The sequence below is a fragment of the Helianthus annuus genome, chromosome 8 (genome assembly GCF_002127325.2).
Source record: "Helianthus annuus cultivar XRQ/B chromosome 8, HanXRQr2.0-SUNRISE, whole genome shotgun sequence".
Taxonomy (NCBI): domain Eukaryota; kingdom Viridiplantae; phylum Streptophyta; class Magnoliopsida; order Asterales; family Asteraceae; genus Helianthus; species Helianthus annuus.
In genome coordinates this window covers 125,984,418-126,002,669 of record NC_035440.2, presented here as the reverse complement: position 1 = coordinate 126,002,669, position 18,252 = coordinate 125,984,418, and the positions used below count along the sequence as shown (strand labels likewise).

Below are 18,252 nucleotides of genomic sequence, written 5' to 3'. Positions count from 1 at the left end.
CTCGTTAATACGGTGTAATTTTTCAAAAAAAGTTATTAACGTATGAAAAGGTTATAGTCGTTTGAAAATCAAGGGGGGAAGAGTTCAAGTGAGAAAGGACCAGAATAACCTTTTCTATTTATTTCTTCAATTGTTTTAACCTTATATTTACGAAAATGACACTTCCTAGTTCTGAGCCATTGATTTTGGAAGATCAATAGTTGAGCTTGTCTCCTACACTTCGTACAAGAATTTTTCTCATGTATATATTTAAAAATTCACCACAAAATAAAAACATTTCCAAAAACGTTTTGTGCATATTAAAAAGCCTGTCACTATATAGACCATAGTTAAAAGTTTATGGCCCAAAGTAATTTCTAAAGCCCATAAGGCTTTGCAACTTTAAAAGCATTTTATTTTTAGGGTTGTTTATATAAGGAGCACTTGGTTTGGTTTGGAGTAGCGCTGTTCAAATTTCTTGACGTTTAAGACTCGTTCGATACTTGACCAAAAATTGTTCTAAATTTGTACGTTCGATTCTGCTCTATTGAAAAGGCGCTCGGTTCGGATCGGTTTGGATTGAAACGAACTGAGCATAAGCAAAGGTTAACTCAGTTCGGCTCGACTCGGTTGGCTCAAATTATTTTTTAATATATATATATATATATATATATATATATATATATATATATATATATATATATATATATAGGGTGGAGTTATTGTAAAAAAGACCAAAAGTGTGAGAAAGGTAAGAAAGAATCTCAACCATTAGATCTAAATTAATTGAAAAGGGTAAGATTGTAAATGCATTAACAAATTCAAATATGGTAATCCTTGATTTACGGATTTGGAGAGAGAAAATCCTTGATTTAAGGAATATAACCGTCCATAACATCATTCATTTTAATTTTTTTTGCATCATTCACAAAATCAGAGCCATGTTCATGACATGGTGTTTTAAAAAAAATTCATAGTTCAATTCATGGTGTTTTTACGAAAATAATATAACACCATTCAGTAAACAAAAATATAACACCATTCAGTACACAAAATAACACCATTCAGTACAAGATATAACACCATTCAGTAAACAAAAAATAACACCATTTAGAAACAAAATAAACACCATTCAGAAACAAAATAACACCATTTAGAAACAAAATAACACCATTCAGAAACAAAAAAAAAAACCATCCAGCAAACAAAAAATAACACCATTCAGTAAATAAAATAACACCATTCAGTAAATAATATAACACCATTCAGTACAAGAATATAACACCATTCAGTAAATAAAAATAACACCATTCAGAAAAAGAAAATAACATCATTCAGAAACAAAATAACATCATTCAGAAACAAAATAACACTATTCAGAAAAGAAAAAAAAAACACCATTCATTCATATACCTTCTGATTTAAAATGTGATTTCATTTATGTTCGTCTCCACACAATTCAAAACCACCATGGATGCTTCTGCTTCAGCTTCCACAAGATTCAAAACAATCTTACCTTCTCCTCCACTTTGCTCGACGATATTTACCGCTCAATCGACGAACAATCCACAGTTTGCACCCAAACTTCACGAAAAAAACACAACAAATCCGTCGGAAACCGTTGTTTTCAACACGATGATGACGATCATGAACACCGAGCCACCGCCGCTGCCACTCGCACCAGCACCGCCGCCGCTGTCGCTCGCACCACCACCACCACCGCGGCTGCCGCTCGCACCACCGCCACCACCGCCGCCGCTGCCGCTGTCGTGTTTGATCTTCCGATTGGCGGCTGTCGTGTTTCTTCTTCAGATTGATTATGAGAGAGATCAAAATCGTAGATGGAGATCATCTGGAGAGAGAGAGAGATATATTGTAGGGATTTTGATTTACAGTTTCCATTTTTTGAATAGATATAAAGACTTTATTACCCCTAGAATTTTCAATTCAGTCCAAAAAATAAATCAAATTTTACAATTTGGTCCCTATTAATCTCAACCATTAGATCAAAGATCTAATGGTGTAGATTCTTTCTTATCTTTCTCACACTTTAGGCCTTTTTTACAGGATCCTCTACCTATATATATATATATATATGTGGGATTAGGATCGTGTGAGAAGCACTATGCTAATTGAGAAACTTGAGAAGCATTCTGGACCACACATTTTCTCTAAGCTTTTAGTAATATACACATATGTATAGTCTAAAGTTGACTATATACATATGTGTATAATTCAAGATTTGACAATATACATATATCTATATAATGAATTTTAAACTATACATATGTGTATATTACGAAAAGCTTAGGGAAGTGTGTAGTCCAGAATGCTTCTTAAGTTTCTCAAATAGGGTGAACTTCTCTTAGGATCTCTACCCTATACATACATACATACATACATATATATATATATATACACACACACACACACATTTGTGTGTGTGTATTAATAAAATAACTAGAGGCGCATATTAACAATGTTTGGTACACGATCCAACTTGAGCCCATTTAATTATAGAATTAAAGGTTGATACCAATAGTCCATTGTCTAATAATCCAGAGTAATTGAGTCAAAATATCAAAATACCAAAATGTGAACCGTCGATTAATACTCAAGTGTAAACCCGCCATTCAATTTAGAAGTACATAATCCCAATAAAAACCCCACATCAACCATCATTATTCAATTTCTCTGTCACCAAGACGCCAACTCCCTAAGATTTTGCTTCAATCGGTTCATTCGATTTCAAACTTCTCATAGATCAAAGGTCTGCTTCAATCGATCGATGATTTATCTTTTCGCTCAGATGATCTCGGTAAAACCAGTTGAGTGTTTTTTTCTATTCCTTGTTATTTCGGAAATTTATACTTGTGTTCTAATTGGAAGAAACCTTAGGGACAAAACTTGCACTTTACTCTAAAAACTAACCTCATCGTCACTTCTCTTTTTTTTATGTGACGCTCGATACTCGCTCGATGTTCGTTTGAAAAATACTCGGATCGAAAGGCGCTCGTTCGACTTTGGCTCGATTAAAAAACGCTATGTTCGGTTCGATTCGGTTTGTAAACGAACCAAGCATGAGCAAAGGTCCGATCAGTTCGGTTCGGTTCGACACGTGAACAACCCTAGTTTGGACTAAGGTTTTGAGCCTAGCTATTAACGGTTCAAACTTTTTTTTTTCAAAATCGTTAAAGTTTTGATTTTGAATTAAAAAAATATAGAATGGTATTATATATTAAGTTTTAGTTTTGAATTAAAAAAACATAGAAACTTAAAGAGGGACTACTGCCAAAAACAAAAAATCCATAAAAAGTTGTAATAAAAAACAAAAACATCAAAACTTCCTTGTAGCTAACATGATATTATTTAATATAATAATTAGAGTAAACTGTCATTTTGATCCCTGATGTTTGGTCACTTTTGCCACTTTAGTCCAAAACTCAAACTTTTTGCATCTGGGTCCCTGTGGTTTCAGTTTTATTGTCATTTTGGTCCAAAAGTGAAATCAGATCATATTTATCTTACAACATCCTGCTATTTTGTCCTTTTCTTCAGGGGTAAAATGGTCATTATATAAATGAAAAAAATGTTTAAATAAAAACAAACTCAAACTCTACACTCTCTCCAGTTTTCACCCAATTTCTAGCCATCCAATCTTAAACCAATCAAAGATGGCCCAAATTTAGTCCTACAATGTTCAAATCAGACTTCAATTGATCTCCATCCTTTTTAGTTGTGCCCAGTTTAGCATATCAAAACCCACAACGAGTTTGAACAAAACCAGCCACCGCCACCAACACAGACCACCACCGCCGGCCCTAAAATTAACAACATATTTGCAACAAAACCCTAAAATTCGACCTAAGCTACAAACCTGCAACAAGACCCTAAAATTATAAAAAGTACAAATGCTACACATCCAAATTGGATACAAGAATTGCAATTTCACACTAAAACCAGAAACATAATACTAGCATACCAATAACATTTAGTCGGGAAACATGAGTTTAAGGATTAGAACATTTTGTTACATGCAACTCAATAGTTATTTTTTAATAATTGTTTGTTTTTAGTGTGTATTCGGAAAAAAAAAGAAAGTTATGTTGTGTACATATGACCACCAAGCTAATAACATCAACCTTACATAATTGCAGCCAATCCAATTGCACTTCCGTCATCTGTTGCAGGTGGTGGTGGGTGTGTCGTTGTGGGTTTGGGTGTTGATGAGTTTTAGCGGCAGTGTTGATGTGGGTGGTGGCGATGGGAGCAGGTGGTGGTGGGTGTGTTGCGAAGATGGTGGTCAGTGGAGTGGAGGTGTGAAGGTGGTTTGGTCGTGTGTCTGTGTAGATCAGGAGGGGTAAGGTAAAAGAAAAGGAGAGAGGGTTAGGGGTGGGTAGGTGGGCAAGTGGGAAAATGACCATTTTGCCCTTCATTTAACTGAGGAAAAAAACAAAAAATCAGATTTTTTTGAGAAATCTCCGCTGACCTTGCTTTTGGATCAAAATGGCAACAAAATTGAAACCACATGGACTCATATGCAAAAGGTTTGAGTTTTGAACTAAAGTGGCAAAAGTGACCAAACCTTAGAGACCAAAATGGCAGTTTACTCTAATAATTATTAAAATGATAAAGATGTAGTATAATAATTATTAAAATGATAAAGATGATTCATAAGTATAGTACATATTCTTAACTAGTTAAGGTGGATGTCCCTCACCCAAGAAGTGTTGGGCTCGAGCCTTAATTGAGACGAGAGAAGCTTTACGTTGGAGTAGAAGAAAGTTAGATTAACGCGGTTAAAATATAACAAATGTTTATTGATGGTTCGGTTACACGACCGTTTGGAGTTTCAAATTGTTACACCATCAAAACCAAAACATATAAATCTTAAACTTGCCAAACCAATTTGCTTCAATTTGAATGGTTCGATCTGTTCATATGAACTTATTTAATGCCGATGACCTTTTGGTGCTTTAGTAGCCCTATAATTTTCTAAAGTGGAGGTTATGGGTTTGAATCTTGCCTGGAGCAAAATTGCTCTGGGTTGAGCAAAAGGTTTTACCACAATGGGCCTTCGTGCTGTGAATTTCCTTTAGAATGGTGACGGACCAAGTCGCTAGCGTTGTCCGCGTTCGCGTGATGAGGCTTTTGTTATTTGTTTAAAATTGTAATATTTTGTTGCTAATGTAATTTATCTCAAAAACATGATGGTCAAAAATGTCAAAGTATACCATTAGGGCTGTCCAAAAAGCTCGAAGCTCGCTCGAATTTAGCTCGTAAAAAGCTCGCTTGATATACTCGGTTTTAAAGTGAGCCGACACTCAGTTAGAAAGTGAACAAGCTCGGCTCGGCTCGTAACGAGCCGAATTGGCTCAGTTTGGCTCACTTGGTAGCTCAGCTCGGCTTAGTTCAGATTGTTTTCTTTATAATATATTTATTTTTATATACATTTACTACATATACAAAACCAAATGGGGGAATAGTATTGGACCAACCATTTTATTGTTTTATATTTGTTTTAAAATTACTGTTTCGTCCTTAATTTAAAATATTTTTTCGGGTTTGCCTCCACTTCAAAATAAAATTATGTTTTTGTCCCTCGCTCAAAATTACGATTTTGCCCTCGATTCAAAATTATGATTTTATCCCTAGATTACAATTATATTTTTGGCCCCAGTTCAAAATGAATTTTTGCTTTTCTCCCAAACTAAAACTGACGATTTTGCATTTTCGCCTCGTTTCAAAAATTATGATTTCACCTTCAGTTTAAAATTATGTTATTGCCCGGTTCAAAAAACGTATGCTTTTGCCCCCCCCCCAATTCAAAATTACGATTTTGCCCTCAGTTCAAATTAAAAAAATAGTTTTGTCCCCAGCTTAAAATTACGATTTTGTCCTTAGTGCAAATTTATATTACGATTTTGTCTCTGGTTTAAATTTATGGTATTGCCATCACTTTAACTTTTGGCAAAGAGTTAATTACACAAATGGGTCCTGTGGTTTATACCTAATTTCGCCTTTGGGTACCAACTTTTTATTTTAACAGATTTAGGTTCTATGGTTTCAATTTTATTACACCTTTGGGTACTAACACCAAAATTAGTTAATTAATGACTAAAATACCCTTACATTTTTTTAAGTTTATCAATGTAACACATTTGGGTACTAACACCTAATTTTATTTAAGTTTAAATCAATTTTACAAAATCTATTTATTTTTTTTATTTTCATCTTTTTATTATATCTCTTAATTAACATAAAGTCTATTTATTTTTTTATTTTCATATTTTATTAAATTTTACATAAAATCTACTTGTTACACCATTATTTTTTTAAATAGATTTTTTTAAATAAAATCTACTAGCTATATAGTTTTATGTAAATTAAATTTCTTACTAGTTTTAAATAATGTAAACCTTACTCGTTTTGAATTTTGGATATATATGATTCATAATAATAATAATAATAATAATAATAATAATAATAATAATAATAATAATAATAATAATAATAATAATAATAATAATAATAATAAATATCTTTCATGTAAAAAAATTAAGCCATTTTTAACTCGTTTTTTGTTCATTTACATTTTACTATTTTAGAAAGATATTTAATTTAGATAAAATCTACTAGTTGCACTAGTAAAATCCACTAGCTATATAGTTTTATGTAAATTAAAAATCTATTTTACAAAAAAAAAACGAGTTAAAAAAAGGCTTAAATTTTTTTAGTTTTATCTAAAATACCTAGCTATATAGTTTTATCTAAAATACCTAGCTATATAGTTTTATGTAAATTAAATATCTTTCTAAAATAGTAAAATGTAAATGAACAAAAAAACGAGTTAAAAAAGGCTTAAATTTTTTTTACATGAAAGATATTTATTATTATCAATCATTTCAATCCAAAATTGAAAATGAAAATTTAATTTACATAAAACTATATAGCTAGTGGATTTTATTTAAAAAATCTATTTAAAAAAATACTGGTGTAACAAGTAGATTTTATGTTAAATAAGAAATTTAATAAAAATATGAAAATAAAAAATTAAATAGAGTTTATGTTAATTAAGAGATATAATAAAATAATGAAAATAAATAAATAAATAAATTTTGTAAAATTGATTTAAACTTAAATAAAATTAGGTGTTAGTACCCAAATGTGTTACATTGATAAACAAAAAAAATGCAAGGGTATTTTAGTCATTAATTAACTAATTTTGGTGTTAGTACCTAAAGGTGTTACAAAATTGAAACCATAGAACCTAAACCTGTTAAAAAAAGAAGTTAGTACCCAAAGGCGAAATTATGTATAAACCACAGGACCCATTTGTGTAATTAACTCTTTGGCAAATTACGATTTTACCCAAGTCAACAAATACAACTTTGCCCTTAGTTCAAATTACAGTATTGTTATCGTTTTAGTTTTTTTAGCAAAACTATAAAAGTGTTTTTTTTAATTGGTTGACTGGATTTAATTTTTTCCATGTCAATGAGCTGTCTAACACTCGCTCATTAATCCTGACAAACTACAATTTTGCCCTGAACTCAGAACTACGGTCTTGTCATCGTTTTAGTTTTTTTTCCTAAAAAAACTATAATAGTGTTTTTTTAATTGATTGAGAATTATTTGGGCATCGCCCCGCAACGCGGGCGGGGCATCAACTAGTTATAATATATTACAAAAAACTTGTTATTATTTATATGCATTTAGGCTTGTAATTTGATATCCATGACATATTTAAATCTTAATTACCTTGTCAATGAACTAATATTGTATTTCATTGAAATTTAAAACTTATTTTTCGTTGTTGAACATGATTTTGGCTTGTAATGTATTAAGATAAACTTATTTTGAATATATTTTTTTGGAGAGTATTGAAGAATATTTTAGGCTACTGAATTATATATTATATCTTTCTTTTTAAAATCGAGCCAAACCAAGCAGAGCCTGGGCAGCTCGGTTTAAAACCAAACCGAGCCCGAGCTTAGATTTTCAGCTCGGTTTCAAATCCGAGCCGAGCCGAGTCCGGTTTTTAGTCGAATGGCAATTATACCATAGTAGTGCAATTAAGAGCCAAATGGCAATTATATAGGTTTTTCAAGGTCGATCACTCATTCTAATTTCTTCGGCAGCGACTCCTCCAAACTTCAAAGTTCTCAGAATCATGGTTTGTAGAATGGTTTAATCCCCTGCTACATTTGTTACTATTTCAATTCGTTTATATATTTACATTTATCGATATAAGAACCTCTTGTGTTACAAGTTAACGTGTCAATTTAATTGTTAATAAAGTTTGTATTTTTCGATACAGTGTGGTTATGTATTTTTATAGATATAAGCATGAATTCTGTGATGTGGGATTGAATCTTTTTTATTTGTTGGGTCATTTGAGACGCGCTCCATGTGTTCGATAAAATGTCTCAGTAGAGTTTGTTAGATGGGTATGACGTTAAAAGCAATATACTTTATAGTGAAATGTAGATTAGTATATGATTGTGCTGTTGTAACTTTATCAGTGAGTTTGATTTTCCCGCCTTCTGTTCATCAACATCGTTTTCGATATCTGTATGTTTTTATCATATGCATATAAGATGGGGATGAATATTTGTGGTTTGAGATGCATTGCATATGTTTGATGTAATGTCTCATACTCGTTTGTTGCTCGGGGTTTTGGTGTCATTTTTTATTAGTTGACGAAATAGATTAAAGAATGATGTGTGAACTTGATATGTGAGGGTTCAATCTTTAACAGAATAGTTACAAGTAAATGTGTTCTTATAAGTATACATTAGTTTAAGATATGGTGCTTGGTTTAGAAAGGCGCTCGGCACTCCGATGTGCTTAGGTCCGAAGAGCCGAGGTGCGCACTTGCTCTATGTACAACCAAATAAGCTTTATTTAAAGTTAGAAGCTATGGATCTCTCAAATGTTTTACATATCAACCTTTTTATCAAGCAAACCTTTCATATTTTTTTCATCCCTTTGGTTGTTTTTACATATCAATTTCTTACAAACCTTAAGTTTGACCAATTTTGAACCAAAATACATGAGGCCCTGCCTCAAGGCTCTCGGGTGCTTTCCTGATCACCTCGTGCTCGTCACGCATCAGGCGCGCTTTTTTTAACCAAGGTCACTTACATTATGCAGCTTCTGTGATTAGTCTTCTAGCCGTGTACTTGATTAATATGAATAGCTTTTGTATGCTGTGCTTTGATCTATAGAAGAAAGACAACCAAAAATATTGTTCCTCTATCTATGCAGTTAATCCCTTAGTAAAATATCGGTGTCAAATATCGGTCAAAATATCGGTACCGATATTATCGGCGATATTGACCGATATAACTGATATATCACCGATATTTGACCGATATAACCGATATATCACTGATATATCACTGAATTATAGGTGTTAAATTGCTATATATATAAATTCTGCATTATATTAAAATTACCGATATCCCACCGATATCTCACCGAGATAACCTATATTTCAAATATCGGTCCTTGACCGATATCCGATATTTTACCGCATTAACTGCGTAGTCCTCTATTACCCTATAAAGTTGTCTGTTTGCTTGTAGCTCCAGATTCCGCACTAATACCCGATAAAACATGTATAATATATGTCCTTTTCAGGTGTAAGAACTGTAATGCAGTTAAGGTTCATTTCAGAATTGGAGAAGCATTTTTCTTAGATCATTACACATTGCAATACAAACATTTTCTCTCACACCAAAACCAACCAAACCATGAAATCTTTAACACTTCTTAGATCCATTCGTATCCGGACCACTCAACGTAACATAACAAGGTTTCTACAATCTCGTTTTTTCCAACCCGATTTTGTTCCCGCAGACCCCAAACCCAAGCCCAAAAAGTACAAACTACCCTCATCCTATGATCCATACGGCCCGAGACCACCACCTTCCGATAAAATCATCCAACTTGCTGAAAAAATCGCAGCCCTACTCCCCGAAGAGCGTTTGCAAATAGGTCCCACACTCAGAGAGAGATTAATGCACCCGTTGATGCAATCAGTTTCGGTTGAAGGGGTTGACTTGGGTGGTGCGCAAGGCGGGTCAGCCAAGACCGAAGAAAAGGTTGAGAAAACAGTGTTTGATGTTAAGTTGGAGAAGTTCGACACGGGTACTAAAATTAAGGTGATTAAAGAGGTACGCGCGTTTACAAGTCTTGGATTAAAGGAGGCTAAAGAAATGGTGGAGAAAGCTCCTGTTTTGGTTAAACAAGGTGTTACTAAAGAAGAGGCTAATGAGATAATAGAGAAGATTAAAGCTGCTGGTGGTGTTGCTGTAATGGAGTGATGTTTTAAGACTCTTGATTTTGAGTTTTAAATGTTTCTTGATGGTTGGAAGAATAGCTGTGGGTCAAAATAGTGTTTTTTTTTTAAATAATATTTGTCAGTTTCACTGGTTCTCTTGTTCATTTACTTTTTGGGGTGATTTCTTCTAATTTTAGTTACTATCATAAAATTAAGGTTGTTTTTAGATGATTTGTATATACTCTTGGTACATCACAAAGCTTTATGATATTGATGTAACTTTGTGATGTTAATGTAGTATTTAAGGTGAAATGTGTTTTAAAAAAGCATAAGGTGCTAGTGTGGATTATTAGGCTAGGGGGTGTGGTATACCGCCCCTGGTCAAATCATCACTTTTAGTGCCCCTTAGCGCCCCCTACCCATCCCTTGCTCGTCAAAGGGGGGCGTCATCGATCCTCCGCCAGCCCAGTAACGAGCGCTATTAAGTATGCATCTGTGACTTATTTCTTTTCCACCAATCACATTTCCCTCTTTTTTTATTTTCTTTTTCTTTTTCTTTTATATTGTTTAAAAGGGGCTTTAAACCATTGCAAGGATTTTAAAGGAAGGCTTTAAAGCCCCCCATATGAGGTGGCGTCTAGGTAGAGCTGATGTAGCGTGGGGCTTTATACCACACCCACCAGCCTTATCGCTCGGTTGTAGTTTGGATATTGTAATTCTATATAAATGATAGTTCTAGTTATCATTATTAAATATTGAAGGTGTATTTGTTCTGCCAATTGAATAGTCAAGAGGTAAAAGGCTCTCAAACGTCTAATAACGCTATGTGTTGTGGGCATGACTGAAACCATGCCCACCTGCCACATCACTATGCCCTAGGCATTAACACCATCACAGGAGTGCTCGTAAGTGGCTTTAGCACAAGGGTATTGGGCGAATGGGGTCGTGAGGCACATTATATGTGTTTTTTTAAATATACAACCAATCATATCTAGCCATCTCAACCACAATACCATATTTCACATATAGCCCCACAACGCCCCAGCCACCCCTTCTACCAAGCCTACGTGGCGTTATGTGACGCCGTGGCAACAATTTTTTTCATCTTAAAGCCCCTTTTTCCAAACCCACAACACATTCAAATGCAATTATTTCGACAAAGCACATCGCGTACACACCTCGCCTCAGTCGTTGTGAGGTTATTCGTGAGGCAATAACCTAACCGCCCGGATGCGTTATACCACAAGTGTCATACCATGTGAATTTAGTAGAATACAAATCACTTCTATTTTTCTTTTTCTAGAAATACAACAAAAAAAAAAATCAATTTAGCATAGCTCACTTATAACTATATCTTTAGCTTTACTCAAACTGAAATCCTAAATGTAAAAAAATAAAATAAAATTCCAGAATCATGGAAAAAGTCTTTTTAATTGATGATGATTCCCACAATCATATTTCTAAAAGCACTAAACATACATACATAACTGTCTAAAACATAAACCCCCCCTCCTCAAAATGCTCTCTCAATTAACTACAAAATAAGGTTGTTAAGTTTTAACTTACACCATAAACAACAACCTAAAAGAGAGACAAAACCACAAGAAAAGGGACCCACATTCCAAAATCCTTATCCCACAACACCCATCATCCACCAATCATATACAAGAAGAAGAAGAAGAAGAACCATCCATAACATTCACTTTGTTCATCAACCCTTTAATCTCACTTTCCAATTTCCCTCTCATCTCTTGTGACAAACTATCCCCATTTTTCTCCAACATTGACTTCATCATTTCAAGATTCTTTTTTATACCCACAAGACCTTCACAAGGTTTCAACTCCAAAGGAACGCTTACCGGCCTTTTAACGCGTATCCCAGTTTGAACACTATATGAATGATCGACCCGATTCTTTTTTGTACCCTCAAGATCTTGACAAGAGTTCAACTCCAAAGGAACGGTTATCGGGCTTTTAAAGCGTATCGCAGATTGAACACTATATAAATGATCAACCCGATAACTCAATAGGGCTGGCCCGAAAGGTTGGTCCTTTTCCAGTCTCTGAATTGCGTCTCCAGCAGTAGACGCGTTCACAAACACAACTTGACCCGTGAAGTCTTGACCCGAAACATGTGTCTCAAATTCGTTTAACTCCCCGTATTTACAAAATGTCGAATTTAAGTCTTGAAAACTCGGTAAAGGGTGATTTGGGGAGAATTTTAAAAGAAGGGCTGTACCTGTAACTTCTTCAATCGTTTTACTTCTTTTAACGGTTTGAATTTCAGTTGAGTTCGTGTTTAAATTTGGCGTCATGGTTGAACCGATGAGAGGTTGCGAATTCGTCGGTTTGAGCCCAGATGGACTCCGGATAGGAGTCTTGAACGTAGCCACAGATTCATCACTGGAAAGATGCTGAATCTTGTAATTAACAAGAACCGGCCCGAACGGTTTATCATTTTGTAAGCCCCAAAATGCCCCTCCAGCACTCGAAGAATCACGAAACACGACTTGACCGCTAAGATTTTCGTTCAATACTTGCGTTTCAGATTCGACCAATGCTCCGTACTTTGAAAATACCGAATTTAAATCTTGATTAGCCGGTAAAGGATGATCCGGTGAAAACTTTAACAAAAAGGCAGTACCTTTAACTTCTTCTACGTTATCTTGCTGCACTTTTTTATAACTGAGATCGATACACGGTACCCCGACTTCTTTTACGTTTAATTTTTTTTCTGTTTTTTCCTCGGTGCCATCATTCATATTCGTGATTACGGTTGAACCGGAGTTAGCCTGCAAGTCTACGTTTTTCCGCTTTCTCCCTCGTTTCTTCGGCACATGACCCAACCCGGATGGAACACGACCCACCGGGATTACAATTGAACCAGGGTTAGCCTGCGAGTCTATGTTTTTCTTCTTTCTCCCTCTTTTCTTAGGCACGTGACCCGACCCGGCTGGACCAAGACCCGCATGCGGTTCACAATGGTTTCGAGTAAAACATGGTGCGGTTGACCAGAATGCATTCGTGAAGTGAGATATAGGAGCTTGATATAACCCCCCCATGTGTCCGTTCACAATAGGGTAGGTGCTCATGTTAGCATTCCAGGTGGGTGTATAAGTAGTGTTTTCTGTGGTGTTCTTTCGCCTTTTAGGCTCGATCTTGCAGTATGATTGAGCTTCAAGATTAAGAGACTGGAAAGCTTTTATCAGTGAATCATAACTGAAACAGTTTACGAGTGTTGGTGAAATGATGGATTCGTCCTTCTTCCTTTTCACCTTCTTGGGTATTTCACTGAACTCATTGACGAAAGTGCGTTTTCTGAGTCCGGATATAAACCGTTTAACCAAATCAAAATTCTTACTTTCGGATGGAAAACAACAGTCTTGAGCGGCAAATCGAAGCTGCGAAAGCACCTCGGATGAACATACGTTCGCTTGTAGTTGTACCCCTTTACTCTTTTTGGTCCACTTCTTCCGTGGCTTCTTCACTTGTTGACTTTGACCATTAGTCAAACTAAAGTCAACTCCTTCATTAACATCTTCCATCGACCCTGCAATTCCGCATTCTCCTGGATACAAAAGAAATCTGCTCTTTTTTCTTTCTCTCGTCTCGAACGTTTTTTCAGATTTTTCAAAATCGTAATAAAAATACCTGTTTTCCTCTTCGGTTTTTACCTCCGATGGACTCCCGAGGGTCATTTCGAGCTGATGCATCGAGATTTGGAGATGCCCTAATGAGCGATAAAAAGCAGATAAACAACTCTGTTTGACAACATAATCAATCTTGTTAGGAACAGAAATAACTTTCGCAAGATCTTTAATATAATCAAGAAACTTCGCGGGTTCAAATCGGGTCAACGAAAGATCACCAAAGTTACCGGCTTTCTCTATTTTCATCTTGCGGAAACACGAACAAGTGAACTCGGTTTTCACACGGTGACCAAGTTCAGCAACAGCCTTATCTAACGCGTCAAGAAACTTTTTCGCTGTACTTTGACTAGGTAACTGGTCAAAATACCCAACAAACGGCTTCACTTCACATGCAGCGCACCAAATATAACTCCCGTTACCAAAACACCTAAGTAAATAATCATCTTCTCTTGTCGGCCCGTTTGCAGCTTTAGGTGCATCAGAACCATCACAAACAACTGCAGGCCACCATGATGATTTGTTCGGTTTCCTGATTACCGCCCACACAAGATCACCCACGTTGACACTAAACTCGTGTTGACCAACATCGATTACGCTTTCACGCTCCGGTTTAACATTGACCCTAAACTGGTGTTGACCTACATTGCATACGCTTTCACATTCCGATTTAACATTGACCCTAAACTCGTTTTGATCAACATCTTGTACGCTTTCACGCTCCGTTTTACTTGTCACTCCACCGGTTAACTCAACAAAAAGTGAAATACCTTTAATATTAACACCTCCACGACTAATCGAATCAATCGGGTCAAAACCGTTGACTTCACACGGGTCAATGCACCCCCTTTCTACAACTGGTGCAAACACAGACTCAACGCATTTCTCTTTCCCTAAACCCTTGATGACGGTTTCCGAACCTTTTACGGTTTCCATATGAACAACCTTCAACAAAACCAAACACTTTGTAACCCTAATTCAGTTGAGAACTAGCATCATCTTCACAGCTGAACAAAAATCACAAAAACCACAAAATAATCAGAAATTTGAACCCCTAGCATACATCAAAACTAAAAAAGCTTGAATCTTTAACATACCCACAACCCAAAAACACAGATTAAAGAACTAAAACAAGTATATGTTACAATGTAGCAATTTTGAAGAACATGAAACTAAAGATTATTACAGAAAGAGGGATAATTATTTATCAGAAATGTAAAAGTGCAGAGGTACCTGAAGATCAATTACATTTGGGAAGAAGTGGAAGATGAGTTGAAAAATTAGGGCTTTGATTAGGGGGGATGATGCGAATTGAAAGATACGGGGATGATGTTATTGAAACTTGAGAGTGTGCATTGGAGTTGGAAACTGTCTCTATAGGTTGCGTAGTACCTGTACACGTGTTATTTTGATTTTGGAACTAATAATCTCACGTCATAAAATCTTATTCTCACATGGTGTATTATATGTATAGAATAAAGTGAACTGACAAAGGCTCCGTATACACCATGTGAGTATAAGATTTTTGTCTGGTCATATGTAATGTACACGACACCTTTATAAGGACCGTATACGGTTATACAGCCCGTATATTTCGAATGTTGTATTTTTTTTTTAATTTTAATTGTCTAACTAGACGTAAGATTCTTCGATTCGATGCTATATTCCTTGATTCTCGTGCCAGTCATGCGATTAGACATTATATTCCTCGATATTCGTGTTAGTTATTTGATTCGACGTTAGATTTCTCGATTCGCGTGTTAATCATTTGAAACGATGTAATATTCCGTAAAAACGTCGATATAAACGACATTAATCTTATTCATTTTCATTCAACTTCTATCCGTTTCTTCTATATTTCTCTGTATTCAAATTATATTACGTTATCAATGTCGTTTTGGGGTGACGGAAACTTTTTCCGTAGTGACTCGGCTAGCAAGTCGAATCAGGGGAGTCATCAAAATAACAATCCGGGTTTGTTTGATCTACATGTTCCGTTCGTTCTCAATCTTGCGTCGGATGCAAGTCTGGATCCTTGGGGTTTGGATGTCTTTCAGGGTAATTATGCTGGTTATTATCCACCGTCGCCCGTTAGTTTTCAATCTCCTCCTGGTAGTGGTGGACCGCTACCCGGTAGTTTTCAATCTCCTCCCGGTAGTGGTGGACCGTCTGAGGGTCGAAATGGTGACCAGGAACCTAGTGAGTTTGAAACCGATCAGGTATAACATTTATTTATACATTTATTTGCCGTACGTTTGATATTACTATTTATACGTTTGATGTCAAACAAACGACCAGTTAATAAACATGAAGAGAAAACAAAGTAAACTTAATCTCGGAACACATACCGACAACGATTTCGTCAATTCCACCTATACTAATAAAAAAATTGTTAGTTGTATACGGGTCGTATACAGTTATACGGCCCGTATACAAGACATAAATTGTGCTCGTATATTGAGTATACAAGTGAATAAAAAAAATACTAAACGTTGTATACGACTCGTATACAATACATAAACAATGCTCGTATATTGAGTATACGAGCGAAAAAAATAATAAACGTTGTATACGACCCGTATAACATTATACGGCCCGTATACTTTCATTAATTCTCACTTATAAGTGCTTCGTTAGAAATTCGATAGCATGGATGAATTGGTGGAGTGGTGTAGAGAAGTCAGACGCCAAAATGGGTTGCCATAGTCACCAAACGCACAATCTACGAGAAACTCCAAAGCAGGCAGCCGTTAAAAAATTGGCTAATGTGCGATTGTGCCGGCCACCACAAGCCAACAGGCACGGTCAGACGGACCGGGAGCAGGAAAACCGGTTGCGAGTTCCAACTGATCGGGACATACAGAAAGAGGTCACGGTTTTGGGATCTAAGGGTTAACAAAGCTCAGCATAACCACGAACCCTTTCTGTATCCAGAGGGTCATCCATCCCTAATGAGGTTGACTCCAGCAGAAGAGAGGATGTTGGAGCAACTAACGTATCAGAATATGAAACCACGAGACATTCTTACTATCATTAAAGAACAGAACCCCGAAAATGTCTCAACAAGAAACACCATATACAACGTCCACGCCAAGTTGGGTCAAATTGAGCAAGTCGGCGAAATTCCAATGCAGATACTTTTCCACTGGTTGAAGACAGTTGGGTTTGTTTTCTTCCACGGGACATCTGAAAATGAATAAAAGGTACAGGATGTTTTCTATATCCACCCGGAGTCGAACAGGTTGTGGCGCGTCTTCCCGCATGTGTTGCTTATAGACTCCACCTACAAACCGGTGCAAAATGGTGCTAGTTTAGATTATCGATGTCACATCCACATACTTATCGTTCTGCATTGCGCATGTGTTCATAACCAACGAGAAAGAGGAAAAATTCACGTGGGTGCTAAAGAGGTTGAAAGACTCACTGGACGGAGTTATGGATCCCCGTGTAATAGTAATAGACAAAGATCTCGCCCTCATGAACACATGTGCAAGCGTGTTTCCGAACACTAGACATTCACTGTGTAGGTGGCACATACAATAAAACATCGCAAAATATTGCAAGCCAAGCTTTAAAACGAAAGAAGGCTGGGAAAAGTTTGTATACAAGTGGGGTTGGCTGATTAACTCAACGACAGATGTTGACTACAAATACTGGTACGAGCGGATACGAGCAAGACTGCCAAACAAAAAACACAACAGTAAGTTTCCTAGTAATATTCTTATTAATCGTACTTATCCGACTTGTCTTTACTTCACTTCACTTTGTTTTCAGAGATCATGGATTACTTGCTTTCAAACTGGTTAGAACCATATGGAGACCGGTTTCCTGCTTTCTTGACCGACCATCATCTGAACTTCGGACAACGTGCAACCAATAGGGTAGAGAGTCAACATGCGCTCTTGAAGAAATCCTCGACGAACCCAACAACATGTTGGATAAGGTTGTACCGCTTGTCGATCAGCTCATGAAAAATCAGGTCACAGAAATAAAAGCCAGCATTGAAGCAAGCAGGAGTCGGACAATGGATCCACATAACAAACATGTTTTTGATCTCATACGAAAGAAGGTTTCACATGCATGCCTGGACCTGTTATCAAACGAAGTTCAAGTAATAAAGACCTTAAAAGAAGCTAACGGTACATGCGCGTGCCGTTTGTTTACAAGCTGTGGGTTGCCATGCGCGTGTAGGATCGTTTTCACGACCGAAACGAGTCGTTTAGAGGTGTTTTACTCAATGTGAAAGGCGGAAACAGACATATTGAGTTCGATTCAGCTAGATATTCACTTTGACTGTCTTTTTGATTGATTTGACAAAGTTTTACAGCGAGACGACAC

At 36.1% G+C, this 18,252-nt stretch overlaps 2 protein-coding genes across 3 annotated transcripts; one reads left to right on the top strand and one right to left on the bottom strand.

Annotated features, from left to right (window-relative positions):
* The first annotated feature begins 7,955 nt into the window (after positions 1-7,955).
* On the top strand, positions 7,956-10,421 carry LOC110868445 (50S ribosomal protein L7/L12). 2 transcript variants are annotated; one of them, XM_035975809.1, is made up of 2 exons: positions 7,956-8,167; positions 9,625-10,421. In XM_035975809.1, exon 2 carries the CDS (start codon positions 9,738-9,740, stop codon positions 10,308-10,310), a length of 573 nt encoding a protein of 190 aa, XP_035831702.1. In that variant the 5' UTR covers positions 7,956-8,167; positions 9,625-9,737; the 3' UTR covers positions 10,311-10,421. The 2 variants fall into 2 exon arrangements, with proteins under 2 accessions (XP_035831702.1, XP_021973290.1); XM_022117598.2 differs by having other exon boundaries at positions 7,957-8,155.
* A 1,258-nt stretch (positions 10,422-11,679) lies between these two features.
* On the bottom strand, positions 11,680-15,269 carry LOC110868446. The gene is made up of 2 exons (XM_022117599.2): positions 15,148-15,269; positions 11,680-14,921 (listed from the first exon to the last, which is right to left on the bottom strand). Exon 2 carries the CDS (start codon positions 14,848-14,850, stop codon positions 11,926-11,928), a length of 2,925 nt encoding a protein of 974 aa, XP_021973291.1. The 5' UTR covers positions 14,851-14,921; positions 15,148-15,269; the 3' UTR covers positions 11,680-11,925.
* Between the last annotated feature and the right edge of the window lie 2,983 nt (positions 15,270-18,252).